This window comes from Gallus gallus, chromosome 1 (assembly GCF_016699485.2).
Source record: "Gallus gallus isolate bGalGal1 chromosome 1, bGalGal1.mat.broiler.GRCg7b, whole genome shotgun sequence".
NCBI lineage: Eukaryota > Metazoa > Chordata > Aves > Galliformes > Phasianidae > Gallus > Gallus gallus.
In genome coordinates, this window is record NC_052532.1 from 1815052 (window position 1) to 1831840 (window position 16789).

At 43.5% G+C, this 16789-nt stretch overlaps 1 protein-coding gene across 3 annotated transcripts in view; it reads right to left on the reverse strand.

Annotated features, from left to right (window-relative positions):
- Positions 1-16789, reverse strand: part of LOC416696 (collagen, type VII, alpha 1-like) — a 95177-nt gene that overhangs the window by 49949 nt on the left and 28439 nt on the right. For all 3 annotated transcript variants that reach the window (XM_025153151.3, XM_015286002.4, XM_025153153.3), the window contains exons 20-43: positions 14422-14568; positions 13991-14185; positions 13538-13677; positions 12682-12805; positions 11219-11362; positions 10742-10932; positions 10314-10445; positions 9931-10005; positions 9583-9663; positions 9468-9494; positions 9300-9344; positions 8720-8788; positions 8511-8606; positions 8113-8139; positions 7897-7950; positions 6727-6807; positions 6446-6505; positions 6213-6248; positions 4904-4939; positions 3903-3935; positions 2531-2602; positions 1863-1922; positions 947-982; positions 360-440 (exon numbers count right to left, since the gene is read on the reverse strand). In XM_025153151.3, the coding sequence (XP_025008919.2) occupies positions 360-440; positions 947-982; positions 1863-1922; positions 2531-2602; positions 3903-3935; positions 4904-4939; positions 6213-6248; positions 6446-6505; positions 6727-6807; positions 7897-7950; positions 8113-8139; positions 8511-8606; positions 8720-8788; positions 9300-9344; positions 9468-9494; positions 9583-9663; positions 9931-10005; positions 10314-10445; positions 10742-10932; positions 11219-11362; positions 12682-12805; positions 13538-13677; positions 13991-14185; positions 14422-14568 (2042 nt within the window). The remainder of the gene's footprint in view (positions 1-359; positions 441-946; positions 983-1862; positions 1923-2530; positions 2603-3902; positions 3936-4903; positions 4940-6212; positions 6249-6445; positions 6506-6726; positions 6808-7896; positions 7951-8112; positions 8140-8510; positions 8607-8719; positions 8789-9299; positions 9345-9467; positions 9495-9582; positions 9664-9930; positions 10006-10313; positions 10446-10741; positions 10933-11218; positions 11363-12681; positions 12806-13537; positions 13678-13990; positions 14186-14421; positions 14569-16789) is intronic.

Below are 16789 nucleotides of genomic sequence, written 5' to 3' on the forward strand. Positions count from 1 at the left end.
AATAGCAAGTCAACTACGGTGCCACATGTTCACCTCACCCCAAAACGGAGCCTGAAAAACACCCTAAAAAGGATCCATCTTCTCATTTGGTGTGGAAAGATGGAGCAAATAAGAAGGTGCATCCCTTGATGAACACCTTATCATGCCTAATTTGAGGCAGCCTGTCTAGACTCATGTTGTTGGCCATTGCTGGGCTGAGACTTGTCTCTTCCCCAGCCAGACTTATATAAGATGTGTGTTCCTGACTGGTCCCATGTTGTCTCTTGTTCCTACTTCTGCAAGGGCGTAACCTAGGGTTGCTGGCTTGGCACAGAGCGTATCAGCACAACCATCCACCTGGACTTGTAGCTTCTACTTACATCTTTACCTCTTAGGCCAGTCTCGCCTGGTTTCCCAGGTAGTCCTGGTTCACCTTTCTCTCCCTTCGGACCTATTTCCCCCTAAAGAAAGCAAGGCAGTTGTTATGTTCCACTTGTGTATTTCACAGTGCTCTCATTTTAGACATCATGAGGCTGGCTCATGGCACCATGGCCATGCAACTGCTTCCACACTGCTGGCTGAAGTTTGGGCTCAGAGCATCTACCCCACTCTGGGAAAAGCTGTGTTCTGCTTATTTGCTTAGCAGGCTCAGTTGGAAAACATCCATTTTAAAAGTAGTCAGTTTTGACCCCACAAGCAGCCATGGCTGACAAATTGTACAAGACAGTGTTTGTAGAATTTCTGCCACATTCCATCTCGTCTTGTTGTTGTTTACCCATGCAAAGCTCTGCACGTCACATGGAGACTCCAGCAAAGCAGGAGCTGTTCAAACTTTTCAGCTTTTGAATACCTCTCACATTTTGACTCTATCCCCACAGCGAAGATAAAACCTCACTGACTCAAGTATGTTGGGTGACACAGACATCAGTCATGAAACGGCGCTGCAAGCACTGCATCATATACTCACCTTGTAACCTGGTCTGCCAGACAAGCCTACGTTTCCCTGCAGAAATAGACACTATTAGTCACCTGGTGAGAATGACAGTGGTAGGAAAATTTCAGATAAAGGTCCTTTGTCATATCTAAAGGGTCAGCATCAGACTTAATGCTGCAAAGCCCCTCCTTGATTGCAGGTACTAGCAGATGGAAAAAATTAGTATGATGCAGAGAAAGAAAAACCATATGGTGACCCAAGAGAAGAAGGGCTGCTGCAAGCACACATTGTCTAGATGCATCTGTCTTCACTACTTCTAAAACGACTGACTTTGATAGAGGGGTGGGGATCTCGAAATTTCTGCATTTTGCAAGTCATTGCTGGATTAAAGCAAAATGGACAATTGATATTCTCACAGGAGAAAACACAAACTCAACCCTCGCTAGATATTAGTGAACACAAGTGGGAACGACCAGAAGCTTGCACCTTTGACACATAAGTCAGGAAGGTAAAGGTCAAGTTTCCTTTTGTAGAATCATAGAATAGTTAATGTTGGAAAAGATCACTAGGAACCTCTAGTCCAACCATCAGTCTATCACCATCATGCTCACTAAAGCATGTCTCAGGACACGAAGCCATTGGAAATTGGGCTTCCTTGGTTTTATTCCCCACACAGTTCCCAGATGATCTTTGACTTTCCATGCTTTCCTCCAGAATCGAGAGTGTTCTGCATGGCCTTCCACAGATGAGTGCAGACTGCTCCTTAATACACCATCACCATGGGAGCACCAAAGACGGAGTGATAGCTCAGCTTCTCCTTATCAGTGTGGTATTAATTTGATGATGACTGGCCTTGTGAGTTCTTCTGCATGGAGATGACTGAGAAACTGTTTCTGATTTGTCTCCTTAGCTGTTCCCTATTCACACCCAGTTTTGTTGCCCCACTTACCCTGTCCCCTGTGTCTCCCTTCAGCCCTGGTTGACCAGGAATGCCAAAACCTGGACTTCCCTGCAAAAACCAATGACAATGACATAGTGTAAACCCTCTGTCAGTCTCACCTTCCAGTCCTCTGTATAGCTATCACATCCTTCTCCCTTCCTAAACACACTGCTTGCCATGTCTAGGAAATGCTATTGCGGAGAGCCAACTTTCACTAAAGCATGTCTTGGGGAACCCAGTGTCTCAGCTTCCCCATCTGGATTTTGCACATCTTGGCTGCTATTCTTCCATTACCTTTCATTAGTTGTGGAGACATGAGCCCACTGCACTCTTCATTCTTGGTAGCATGCCCTGTGCCATATTAATTGTTAGCTATCTCCAACCCATTATCACTTTGCAGTCCCTTAAGGGCTCGCCTGTTCCTTCTCCTTGCTATAACTGCTGGGAGTTGGTTGCTAATGTTGTGCTTGGTTCTAAGCAAGATGCAAAGGGAGATGATGCAGTGTCTTGCAAGTGCAGCTTGATCAAGACAGGAATCTTAGAATCATTAGGGTTGGAAATGACCACATCTAGTCCAACCATCAATCCACCACCACCATGACCACTAAACCATGTCCCTAAGTGCCACACCTACCCCTTTCTTGAAAATGTTCAGAGTACAAGAGCAAGTATGTTACCTTCTCTCCTTTGTCTCCTTGTATTCCTTTGTCTCCTTGTGGTCCTGGGGCTCCTGTTGGTCCAATATCTCCCTGTGTATAAAGACATCCCAAAAGCTAGTAATATCGTGCAGGAAAACCAAGCCATTTTCAAGTGGCTTGCTAAAACTACATTCTGCACTTTCAATCCACTCTGAAAATCCGTTCCCTTGGGAAATCCATCCAATCCATCCATCCACACCATTCGTCCTTCCATCCAGTCCATCCACCCATTAATCTCTGGGTTTATATTGAAGCTTTCCCCTTAGTTGGGCTTCTGTTATACAAAGCCCATCACAACAGTTAGACTCTCCTGCCACACAACTGGTGATGTATGTAACTTTACACAACTATGAAGTGCTGTGTGGCTTTAGAGTGGTATCAGGCATGATAAAATTCAGGCCCAAGGTCATTACCTAATATCATCGAGCCTAAAAGAAAAGAAACATTTTGATAACCACTATTAAGCAGTCTGGAGAATAAAACCAATGAATGGAGGTGACTCCAGCGTTCAAGTTCAGAGAGAAGGGCAGAACTCATTATCTCTAAAGAGCAAGGGAAGTATGAAGATAATTTTGTGAATGCCAGGAGTCAAAAAGCCAAGAGGAGTTTCTTCTGCAGTAAATACTCCTTACAAAGATAAGAGAGATCTTTTATTTCTCTGCAGACTGACAATAAATTATAAAGAATAAAAAAATAGATGTTTTAAATACGCCAGGCCCTGTACAACCACAAAGACTTTGCAGAAGTGAACTATATGTGCTGCACTATAAAGCAGATGTACAATATGGCCAACAGTCAGGGAACAGCTCCCTCAGGAATCTCCCTCATTTGAGAAATTCAGATTCCTCCAGTCATGGAGAGGCCAACCTCTGGGTCAGGGCCCCAGATATGTGGGGAACTCTCTGCCATTGGAGGTGCTTTTTTAAATGGTTGAAAGAATCTGACCTGGTTTTGAAGCTTGCCATATTTTAAGCAGGAGGTAGGACTAGAGACCCTAGAAGTTCCCTTCTGCCTCATCTATTCTTTGGTTTAATGTCAGTGCTGCCTTTGTCTGGAAAGTAACTTCTGTGTGTGGGCTGGATCTTTGCTTCTGTGAACTCTACTTTCTAAAACTAGCACATGGAAATACCTAATTTCCCCATGGACTAGAGACAGGAAAAGAATGACAGGCACAAAATGTTAATAAAAGCAAAAGAATTATCAGCAGGGCAAGATTACTGCTATTTTTCCACCTCTCTTCTCCTATCCATCATGAGGGATATATGAATCAGGCAGTGAAACATAGTCCAGCCCTCACTTTTTCAGGCAAAGTTTTATCTAAATTTCAAGCAATGCTCATTAATGGACTTACCCTGACACCTTTCTTGCCTGGTGGTCCCAAAACCTGAGGATAAAAAGAAATCACAGAAGTACTCTCTTATTTAGGAAAGGGTCTCCCTTTCAAAGGAGAGGCTCATATGGCCTCTTCCAAAACAAGATAATGTCAGCCTTGCTATGAGATAAGAAATGCATCACCTATGGTGGATCATAAAATACCCAATAGGGGTACAAGCTAAATCCCAAACTCAGTGAAGGTTGTGACAGAATCCCACCATCTTCAGTAGGTTTTGGGTCCAGGGATGAGACTGAAGGATCATTCTTATGAAAAAGGTAGCTGGCAAATAGCTGCTTTAGCCTGTGCTAATACACACCAAGGACTGACCTTTGGACAGCAATGAATCTTCATGACTGTGCTATGACCCTGATTTAGGGACTATAAAGCTGTCTTTCTACCTTTTGTCTCTAAATCAATTCTGCGAATGCTACTCTGAAATAAACCAGCAGTGTATGTTCTTGATCATTAAAATATCATCTAGGATACACCAGTCTGTCCTGGTGATAGGTCTCAGCAGAAGGCATGGTTGGAGGGTCAGGGGTAAGGTCTTTTACTTTTCTCTGGAGTTCAGTGGGACACATCTCCCTCATTCCTTGGTCTACTGGCACCACTGTTGGTGGTGCTCAATGGCTATAGCACAAGAAAGGCTGTAATCCACACATAGTTGCCCCCAGAGCTGGAGCACCTGGAAATCCTGTGTTCCCTTGCAAAGCAAGATGACATAAAGTGAACAATCTGGGGCAATGCTCATTGTTCTTCTCCATCCACTCCTGAAATCAACTCAAAACTCAGTTCAGAAGCAGAAGAGCAAAACAGAGAGGAGCTTCTGAGCTTCCAGGGATGCTCACTTGACTCCCTGTTGGCTTCTTCTTTGTGTAGCCCCACCATAAACACACCTGACTGTGCCTACAAGCTGCAGAAATTCAAGACACCTTCAGCTGAGCTAGTCAAACCTATTCTCTTACTGTTTGACTTACTTGGACTCCCTTCTGCCCTGGAGGTCCTGGAAGTCCCTACAAGACATCAAAAGAGAACTTCCATGAGTCTGAAAACAGATTCAGTACTTTCAATATGTGGGGTATAGCATGAGTTATAAGCCCTTGGGTATGGCCAGCATCACCAGTGACCACCATAATAAAGTTTGCTTTTCCTCAAGAGGAGTCCATGAAACATCTGGCGACAGACCAGGACTGTAGAATTCAAAGAGATCTTTGCTATATTGAAGAGCAAGACCTGAACAGCAAGCTGGCTGTTACCTTTTGCAATGACCTTACATTCCATGTAATGAACCTCCTCCATTTTATGATTAAAAAAAAAACAGAAACAAAAAAAACCAACAAAAAACAAAAATGCAGCAAAAAGAGGAAAAATATCTTGTTGAATGAAACATTTCCTTGGAGATTATTTTTTCCTTCTCTTTTCACATCTCCTGGAAGTATGGCAATAATTTATTTTGGGGTTAAAGTGGACATTCTTGACCTTATCTGACCTAAAGTGGGTATTCTTGACCTCACGTGACCTGAAATAAGTAATTGGCTCAGATTTATTTGGTCATCACCTCAAAGTATAACCTGAGCTACTTGTAGAAGGGGACATGCAGGAAGCCATACAACCTGATTGCACCTCCAAGAGCTATAAGAATTTGGAAGAGTACTGGGGTGGCTTATGTACTGCCTGAATCCATGCCTGGTGCTCCCTGTGCTAGGGAAGCTCCCTGTGCTAGTGAAATTCAGATCTCATGAGCAAGGCCCGTGGAAATTTGGTGTGCTGGGCTGCAGTCTTGTTCTGGTATCTAACTGCAATCCAAGGGCATGTTTCTGCCCTCCCGAGTCCATTCCTGATCAGTCCCTGCTATGCTTCATCTACCTATGGTTCACAACAGCATTGCCAGATATGGGCTGGAGCTACAGTAGTCCAGACCTTTGCTTCTGACAGCACCAGGACCCCAAAATACTTCCTCCCTACAGCCCTCAAGCCTTTGAGCAAGCTGAGAGAACTGGCTAAGCTAAGGCTTCCTCTTTCCTCAACAGCTGGAAAAGATGGGCACTTCTTACCAAGACGCTGCATCTCACTGCCATTCCAATGTCTGCAGCATCCCACAACAATGACTTTTATAGGTCAGTGACTTCCATGGGTCAATGACTGCTGATGCACAGAATTATTTCCATTGCTTTTGAGTAAGAGGTCCATGTTTCTATAGCCTATGATGATCATTAGAGCTGGTTTCTTTCCTTGGCACTTTTAGTGCCAGATAGAGTGACTCAGGTTCAGTATTTTGGTACCTACCTTTGGTCCAGGTACTCCTGGAGGACCCATCACCCCCTTAAAAAAAAAGATGAAAGAATGAAAGCTCAGACTTTAAAACTCACTTTCTTCCCTTCTTTGTCCCTTTCCATTTGCAACCACAGGATGTACCCACCAAAGATAACCTACAGAAGAGGTACTGGAGAAGACTCTGGAGACACTGAACACTCCAAGGGGGTTTTAGCAGAAATCTCACAGCAAAATGGCAAACTCACCTGCTGTCCTTCTTCTCCCTTTGGTCCAGCAGTGCCAGGAATGCCAATTCCTGCTGTCCCCTACAAGGTAAGAAAACAAGAGCTTGGATGGAGAGGAATCATCTACTCCACATGCACAGACTTGAGCACACATGAGCTGGGAGGAGAGAGAAATGGTGGAAAATCCCTGTGTATCTCTACTTTATTTTCACTCAGTCTACATTGATATTACTTTATCTCAGCTATTCCTAGCTCCCTCTTGGGATGATGGATCTCACAAGCAACTGGTAAAGAGTAATGACCTTTTCTCCCTTTTCTCCCTTTGGTCCAGGCAGTCCAGGAACACCATCCAGCCCTACAGGGCCTGGCAAGCCAGGTTTCCCCTGGAAAGGAAAACATATTATCAAGTCTTTCTTCTTCCAAACTGTTTGTCACCAATCATACTAAAGAGAAGTCTGCAGAAACACAAGCAGAGAAATATATTTCCCGATGTGCCTGTCTTACCAGCTGCTTTGCAATTGAGGATTTACAGAGGTGATTATGTATACCCAAGATGTCCCCTATCTCCACCCTCCCAAGAGTGAGTTATGGATGACTGGTCATTTGGGAAGAGAAAAATAGAAGGGAATATGAAGAAAAATAGAAGGTAATATTTGCTATATGGGAGGATAGAGACCGGGTACCCATCTCTCAGGTTTGAGTTATTTAGAACCCATGGACTTTCCAAACCCAACATGGTTTCTTTATCCTTAGTAGGTTCCCATGGACTATTTCTCTTCTTGTGTTTCTCTTCTGACACTGAAAATATCCATGTGGGACTTCTTGTCTGAAGAGTTACCTCCTTCTTTTTTGTCCCAAATCTGCCACCCTCACAGTCTATTTACCATCCTACACTTTTGAGCCACCTTATTGCCCCCTCTGGACTTGCCCCAGCTCTTTTCTCTCCTCCTGAGAGGGGGAGAGGGTTGGGATGTGGGAAGGAGCCGGGCTGCACTCAGCTGCTCCATGGGTGATACAGAGGCTGAAGGTGGAATCATTGCCACTTTGGAGCAGCCTTCATCATGCAACAGTCTCTATTGTCCATCAGCATGATTGATCGTGCCAAAGCGTTTGTGGTCATTGTGAGCAGGGTAATGGATGTAGTTCTCACAAGTTTACTCTGAGCCATGAGAACATGTCCTTGCTTTTACTATAATGAGTGGCTGTGCTGTTCTCCTAACATTTTTCTTTTGGCGAGTGGTGGATCAGCAGGATGGAGACTACGAAGTGAGAAATGCTTAATTGGCCCTGCTTCTTGTGCCAGCCCTGATCAGCATAGCAAAGCATCTCACGGTGGTGGCTGATGTGAATTGGCAGTAGATGTTGCTCCTCCCTAGTCGCCCTATGTGACAGCTGGTGTTCCCAGACCAATGTCCCCTCCCATTATGGCCAGTGGCTCTTCCATAGTGATTAACCACTGGTGGACAACTCACCGGCTCTCCCATGCCTCCTCTGTCCCCTTTGATGCCATTCCTTCCACGAGGGCCCTGCGTGAAGCACAGAACAATCTTACATTTTGTCCCATTGATCCTTTTGGGTCTGGATGGACATCAGGTAAGTACTGAAATCAGAACCTATTGGGTGAGTTATAAATAACAAAAAAAGTTCGCCATCATACAGTAACATGTAAGTCAATCTCAGGTACTTACTCTGAGACCCGAATCCCCTGGTTCACCCTGAAACACAAAAGACAAGGAGCATTATTGCAGGATAATAATCTCTCTGCATTTAGATCCTGGCCAAAATCTCCTGCAGGATGACAGCCCGAGAGACCAAAACTTCCCACTCTTGAAGGAAATTGAGCTTCAGTAGAAGTGTCTGCTATCTTGCATGGGCCAGACTCAGCCTGAAAAATTTATTAGCTCCTACACTTGGGATACATAGTTCATCCTTCTATATCTCAATGACATAACTCCACGATGAAGAGGAGAAATGTGTGTTCTTAGGGCCCTTGAAAAAGCAGAGTATCTAGAGGTTCTGGATTATGGCAGATGCCCCCTTTCTGGGATGAACATCACAGAGCCATGGTGCAGATAGCCTTGCTCACCTTGATGGAGAGTCCTGGTGGCCCCTGTGGCCCTGGTAAGCCAGGTAAACCCTGTGGTCCTGCTAACCCAGGAACACCCGGCTGTCCTTTCTGTCCCTGTAACAATGAAAACCAGGGGAAATAGAGATGTGAGCTCTTTCCCAGATCCCTTTGCTGCTCTGTCAGTGCCACAGACTGAATGGTCCACCACACCTGGGTACAATACTCACAGGGGTGCCGGGATGCCCATTTCGGCCAGGAATCACCTCCACTCCTCCCAGGACATAACCAGGTTCTCCCTGTGTGCAAGGAAAGGAAGACGCATATTCAGCTGTGTTGGGAGATCCAGGCAAAAATCAGGGCACGGTATAGCCATACAGCTCAGGTGGGTGCAAGGAAGGAGTAGAAACATGTATTTGGGGATGAGGGAAGAACAGGACATCTGCTTCTAGGAACTGCCTACAACTGGTCTTGAAACCTTACTTTTCTGTGTCCTAAATGCGTACAAACAGGCTTATTCATAATGAAAACTCTCACAAATGCAGAATGACTCAACCGACAGCTACCTGCTTCTGCAAACATCCAACTGAAACATGCCAAGGACCTGTGATAAGAACTGAGCAGTTGTCTCTATGAAGACATTAAATATCTAGTCAAGCTGAAGGACAACTTCCACAGATGATGACTAGAGCTATTACATATAACTCAAAAGTTCATATACACCAGAGGTCCCTGTGCAACTGCTCAGAAACAAGAGATCACAGCAATATAAGAGCTTTTTTTGCAAATCAACCCAGGAATGAAACTCACCCTGTCTCCTTTTGGCCCCACTGGTCCCGGGTAGCCTGGAGATCCCTGGAATTAAAAATAAATCATGAAACATTAAACCACAAAGCATCCAGAAGATTATCATTGTGAAATGATCAAGCTTTAGGTTCCCACTGTATGGGTGACATTCACTGCATTCAAAATACTTACAATATCACCTTGGATACCAGGGAGACCCTGCAAAACACAAGAGAGAGAATTGAGAGCCATGCTCACTTCTCCATTAAATGCCACTCTTATAGGGTTTGCTAAAGCAAACACATACCATGAGCCCAGGGGGACCAGGAGGACCTGTTCGCCCTGGTCTGCCTGGCAGTCCAGGAATGCCATCCTTCCCAGGTAGTCCCTAAATGAAAAATAATAATCTGCAAGTTATGGCTGCAGACCTGCCAACCTGAATGTCTTAATGCATCCCTGGCTTTCCGCACTGCTTGAGGGAATCCTCAGCTGCCAATCAATACAAACACGTACAAGTTACTTTTTGCCTGATTTTCAAAGCCAGCCTAAAGCAACATTTATCAAAACACCAACATAAAAAGATCTGAAGATCTCCTTGTTGTTACTAATCATTTAATTGTATATTAATTAACCAAGGGGATGAAAATGGACTCACCCTCTCTCCTTTCTCTCCCTTCATAGTAAAACCATATGGGTCATAGCCTCCACGAGCAGGTGAGCCCCTGATGTTCTTGAGAGGAAAAGGAAAATGGAAGAAATGATCATTAGATTCAGCAAAGGATGGCAAATAAACCCAAACCAGTGTGACCATAAAACACAGGCTAGCACACTCCTTGTCTTGCAAAGCAGAAGTGAGGAATAAGCTCTACCACTACAGACTGGTTCACATCGTCACTAAAGGATATATTTTAGTGATGGTAGCTCAGTAGGTCAGGTTGGTGGTTGAACATAATGGTCTTGAAGGTCTTCTCCAACCTAGATGACTTTAAAATTCTATGTATTATTTATATTCCTGTGAATCGGTGAAGGAATTCTCACCTTTAGACACCAGGGACCACAAGTCTCCACTCCTTTCTGGATGTCTGGTTCAGCTGGTGATGGATTGGGGAGGTGTACCTTGTTGTCTGTGTCATCAAATGGCAATTGCTTGTCAGCTTCAGGTCTGGCAACCTACAGCATGGAGTTTGGGTTAGACTGATGATCCACCAGGTTTTGGGCCAGACATCACATATCAACCCTCAACATGTCTCATTGGTGAAGGGCGAATGGTTGGACTGGATGATCCTGTGGGTCTTTTCCAACCTTAGCGATTCTATGATTCTATGATTCTAAGTCAGGATTGGACCCAGTATTCTAAATCTGTTACTTCCTTTCTTTGAAACTTTGCTGAGGAAAGAAGATTGTCCCTCTGCATGACCTATGCCAGATAATTTGTCTTTTATTCAAAGGTCTGTGAAGGAGCTCACCTCCTCAGATGGCAGCAGGGCCCCTGAGGGCTGAAGGTCAGAACAAATGACTTCTATTAGCTCTCGGAGGATCTGGGGGAACTCATCGAATGTGCTCACATAGAAAACGTTCTGGAGGTTCTGCTGCAGTAAAATGTCGTTGAGCTCAGCAGGGTCAGCTCCCGAGACACCCACAGCAATGATGCGGATTCCTGAAACACATCACTCTCTCAAAGGATGCAAAAATGTCTAACATCAGAGTTTCCAAACCTCTCACCACAGCCTTGCTGTTAACAAGCTCTGATGGGACTAGGTACTCCACTAGAGAGTTGGAGCAATACAAAGGCGCTCAAGTCAGGAACAGGAAGAAGAAAGGATGAAGAAGTGAGGAAAGCCAACAATGCACTTGAAGTGGACAATTCACATAAGCCTCTGGAAAGTCAATCTCTGGCTGTACATGGAGGAGAACTTAGGGAAACACAGTAGGGCAATTCTTACCCAAAGCATGGGCTGCTCTGGCAGGTGGCAACACATCATCCTGGGATCGCCCATCAGTCACAAGCATCAGCACATGAGGGAACTCTGGTCTCATCCCTCTGGAGGGCTGAAATAACTCCTTTAGCATAAAGGCTATACCACGACCTGGGCAGACATGGAGAGACACAAATTAAATCTACGAAAGTGTTAGGTCTACAGGGGGGTTCCCATTCCATGCATTGAGGGAAGAGGGCATTCAGTGTGGCCCCATAAATAGGTAGTGGATCATGGGGCAATGCCTTTTGAGGGAAGACAGCAGTAAATCAGGCTGGTTGAAATGGTTCAGGTTGAATTCTGCAGATAGTTTTGGAAAACAAAAGATACATTTGGGTGATATGAAGAATTTTCCACACATTTTAGGGAAAAAAAAAAAATCACAGAATTCTCATTTCCAAATTTCCCTAGAAAGATAAGGAAAGCTTCCTGAAGAACTCTCCCTCCAGCTGAAATGGGTAAGAAGCCCCAAAATAGCATGGAAAGACTCCTAAGGGAGGTAAATTCCTCCATTGACACAAATCCCACAAAAAAAAAAAAAAAAAAAAAAAAAGACTAGAGGCAAGGTAACTGAAAAGTTTGCAGTCTGTCCAGTTTCACAGCCACTTTCCCTATCCATTTGGATTTCCCATCCAAATGATTGCATTCTGACCAGCTCTCTGTGTTCCTGACCAATACCACTGAGCCAGGATGAGGTTTACAAGTCTTCATTTATCATATGTGGATTCCTCAAGGCTTCCTTTTATGTTTACCAACTGAAAGACATTTAGGTGGGCCATTTAAAAGAAGTTAAAACTAATTACCTTCAACTTAATATTACTGCTTTTGTACTTTTGGGGAAGTAGGCATACCCCACTGTCCTTCTGGGAACGTGTAGGTAGAAAGTGTTGTCTGAGGTTTTGACAACATAAGACAAGTTCCTGAATTTCTGAGAGATTAAGCTGATGAAGAGCTGTGTTATTTGTACAACAGGAGGAAACACAGGGCATTTATGTGATGACACGTCATGAAAATAAGACTAGGTACATTGTTTTGTTGTTAGGGTAACAAAGCAATAACCATTGGAACTTGCTGATTAAAATGTGCATGGAGAGGGTAATAAGAATGCTTCAGTGTCAACCACCCTTATCTAATGTTTATGGGCTAGGTCTCCAAGCCAGGTATAAAAATCTCCCTCAAGGTTATAAAACAATGAAAAGAAACCCAGCAGTAAAACTAGGACACAAATAAAGGACACCAGACTAGTTGGATAGACCATCCCTGGGAATAAAGACACATATCGTTCTCTGCTCTCAAATTTTACAGAACTTTAGACCGTAACTTTCTGACCAGGTAAACTGGTTCAAAACATTCAAACATCTTCCCAGACCTCTGCCCTCTGTCTTGGCCCAGAAGAGCTTCCCAACATGTATAGACTCACACATACACACCCGTCTTCGTGTTGCCTCCAGCATAGTGCAGCTCCTTGACAGCTTTTAGAGCACCATTACGGTCTTGGTGCTGGTTGAAGTGGAAGGCTGCTCTGGGCTCCTCACTGTATTGTGCAACAGCAACCTGATAAAAAAAAAACAACAGTGTGCATCCCTCCTCAACCAAATCCTCATCCTCCACTGACAGCAAAGAGAGCTCACCTACTCAGTTTATGTGATATCAGCCTAAATTGAGGTGGCTTCTCCTCCCCAGAGTTATTTGTTAACTTAGGGTAAATTCATCACATGCCTAAACGTTCAAGGCTACCTACAAGGAAAGAGTGCAAGAAGCTTCACATTTCCTTTTCAACTGAAAGCCACATAGGTCCTCACTTCAAAGGGCTAGTTCACATATAACATTAATTAATCACAAATGACCCCAAATAAAATATCTACGGAGTTCTCCCACTGGCTTTGCTTGGTCATGATTTTAATACTGTGGGCTGCATTTTACCCTTGGGAAGTTTCATACTGTGGATTGAGAATCTGGATTTCCTCTCATTATTGGTCTGGATGTGGGAAGAAATAGGATCCTAGAAAGGCACCCAAAGGCTGATACAACACTGGGCTCCATAAACTAGGCAGTATTTCAATAGTATTTCAATAGGTTTGGGATTTGCTTTGTTCCTAATGACTTGGTCTTAGAAAAATAAGCAAATAATGGGAATATCTTCAAATGAATAGGGATTCAGGCTGAGATTTAGAAGACTTCTATTGTGGTCTTTTTAGTGAAAAATGTTTGACCTCTCAGAATCTCAACATGAGTGAGCAGACTGCTGTCATTGCAGAGGCGGGCAATGGGTGAACAAATGCTTGCCTGTGTTCCTTCAGGCCCAATCTTAGGGAAATAGGAAATGATCCGGAAGAGGAAATCCTTCACTTTGTTGAAATTACTCCAGCCAATACTTGAGGACTCATCCACCAGGAACCCAATGTCTGCTTTGAACTTGCCACAGACTGCAGAGAGAAGAGAGCATCTCTGTAAGTTATGGGGTCCTAGAGTGTATGGAACAACAAAACAAACACCAGCTCAAGTATATTCTGTGATGCCAAGTGTTGGTGAGCAAGCACCTTCACCCCACAGGATGGTGCTGAGAGCTTAATTGCATCATGAAAGGTTTGTGTCTTCAGTTTCCCTGACACTGGCCACTCTCACTACATACTGAATGAAGACTAGGATTTTGGGTCCTGGGATCAGAGAAAAACACCATTCCTGGTGGTTTGACTCAGTTCTACATCATCCTGAAATCACACATAGATACACACTCACTTGGGCCAGGGAGAGCTGTCAGTGGTGCAGAAGCTGTGGTAGATGACAGCCGGGTGTTTGGGGTTGGTGGTAACGTAGCGGTGGCTAATGGAAGAGGATTGGTCCTCACACTGCTTGGAGATGGGGATCTCATTGTAGCCAGTTTTGCAGAAGTCATGGGAGAGGCTGGTGGAGGTGAATCGCCGTGAGGTCCAGCTGTCAGCCAACACAGAATCATAGAATCATTAAGGCTGGAAAGGACACTCAGATCCTCTAGTCTGTTGATCAACCCATCACTGTCAGTGTCTTAGTTATGATGGTATTCCCTTGGAAAGCAACAGAATTTTAGGAAAACAAAACAAAACAAAACAACAACAACAAAAAACAACAAGAAATTAACCTCAATAGCAGTTACCTAGCTTACCTACAGCACAACGTTCCTGCCTTCCTACCTGTTTGCCCAATGAGTGTTGTCTCTGGTCCTTCTCTATCTCCAAAGACCGGTCTAATGGAAAACAAATATGTCTCTTCAGAGCTCAGTCCTCTCACTCGATACGATCTCAAAGCTGCTGATAGCACTTCCAGGGAAAGATCAGAAGCTGAAAAAAAAGGAAGAAACATTCATTATAGTTTGCAAACGCTGGTATATATAGAAACAGGGCTCTTTTTGTTAATGAATGGAAAGCTTCCTGAGAAATAAGCTTAGCTTGAGAAATGTGGTTGCGTGCAATAGATATCTCTACTTTAAAATGGTGGGAAAAAATCTGAGAGAAAAGAATGAATGCAAGATATTGATTGAATAGAAGCAAACTTCATGGCTTTGGTGTTACTAGAATACTCAAGAGATGAGGGAAAGAAGAGAGGGGAAGGCAGCATGGTGAAGAGTTGATGGTGATCTTTTCCAATATTAATGAGTCTGTGATTCTATAACATCTAGCTGAATCTCTCCAAGGTCCCTCCTGTCAGAGAGGGCAGGAAGATTGGATATGGATGGAGCCCCATCAAGGTGAATGAGGTTTGTTTTATGTAGCACCAGATGGAGATTTGCAACTGTGATGACCTCCTGCTGTGTGGAAGGGGATCCAACCTCTTATAGGGCAGGATGGTTAGAGTAGGCAGGTAAGGAGGAGGGCATTAAACGAGCCCAATTGTAGGGAAAGGCAAATGGGTAATGAATGAGCATTCATTTAGAAAAAAATCAAGTTGCTGAGAAGAAAATTAATAAAGGCACCAAGAGGAAAAAAAAGGCAAAATTCTTAATTGTCTTTCTATACTTGGATAATTAAACAAGAGAAATTCGAACTACTCATGAGCATAAATTTAATCTCATTGGTACTATTGAAACTCAGTGACAAGATTCATGGGATTCTGATGTTAAATCAATAATTATAAACCTATTTCAGAAGGATCGATCGAGTGAGGGCACAGTGGGGCTGTCAGATGTGGTATTATCCATTTCTGAGTCCCTGACAACTCTGAAACCAATGATTTTTGAATACTTACAGATCGATACTTTAACAGCATAGCACAGGAGAGGAACAGTTACATTAGATCACTTAAATCACCCCAGAGAGCTGAATGTTCTGTTCCCTAATCATTTATCCATAATATGTAGAGGGAAAAAAATGATGTTATCGCAGGAGACTTCATCCTGAGTGACATATGCTGCAAGCCTTAGGCTGCCAATACTAAAATGTCCTCGGAATTAAAAAAAAATTAAAGTTGATGACCTGGTAACTCATAAAGCACTGCAGGGAGCACAGGGGAATTTTGTCAGATCTGTTTTCTTTATTGACTTGTGAAGATTAACTGATTCTTAGCAAAAAAAAAAAAAAAAAAAGCTAGTGGCTGAAGCTATGATGGGAAACTTGCTTTATGGAAAGAGGTTTAAGCCTACTCCTGAAAAAATAACAAGCCTGGTTCTTTAAAACAGCAAACCCATTAGGGCGAAATAAATTGGGGGAAAAAAACCAAACAAATATATGCTAAAAACTACAAGCAATGATTAGGAAAGTTTTGAAAGATCCTTACTGTATAGGAAAGCTTTTGAACAGAAAGGAATTAAGGCTGCATGGAAAACAAAACCAACCATTTCTTGGTTAACTGCAACTACTCCTAATGGCCTCGAGTTGCAACAGGGGAAGAACAGGTTTGGTATTAGGAAAATATTCCTTCTCAGAAAGAGCGGTGAGGCATTGAACAGACTGCCCAGGGAAATGATGGAGTTACTGTCCCTGGAAGTGTTCAAGAAATATGGAGATGTGGAACTGAGGGACACGATTAGTGGGAGTGGTGGGAATGGGCTGATGGTTGAATTGGATAATATGACCTTCATGATTCTATGACTATGTGGACAAGCAAAGACTCCAGAGGAAGAGACTGATATTGCTAACCAACAGGCTTTTTTTTCTAAGTAATTTTTACTTATTTTTCTTTCTCTGAGGATTTTGCAGTGGTCACGTGGGTTATCTTGTGAACTTCCTCAGTGAGCCAGTCATCATCTTTTTGCCCTCTTTTCCACCCAAATGAAGCTGAGGTTAAGGCATGTGATGTATGGAATCATGCAGGGTCAAACCTCTGTTCTCCCATCCAGATATGGTCAGCAGAAGCTACAGCAGTAGTGCCATCAGTGACAGCATCATTTAATCCTGGTCAAATTGAGTAGCACTTGGAGACAAAAGGCATAACACTGGAATGAACTGGCAGACACTTAGAATCATAGAATTGTTTGAGTTGGAAGGTTCTTTAAAGTTTATGTAGTCCAACTCCCCTACAATAAACAGGGACATCTACAGTATCATTCCCCAGCTTGTATTGACA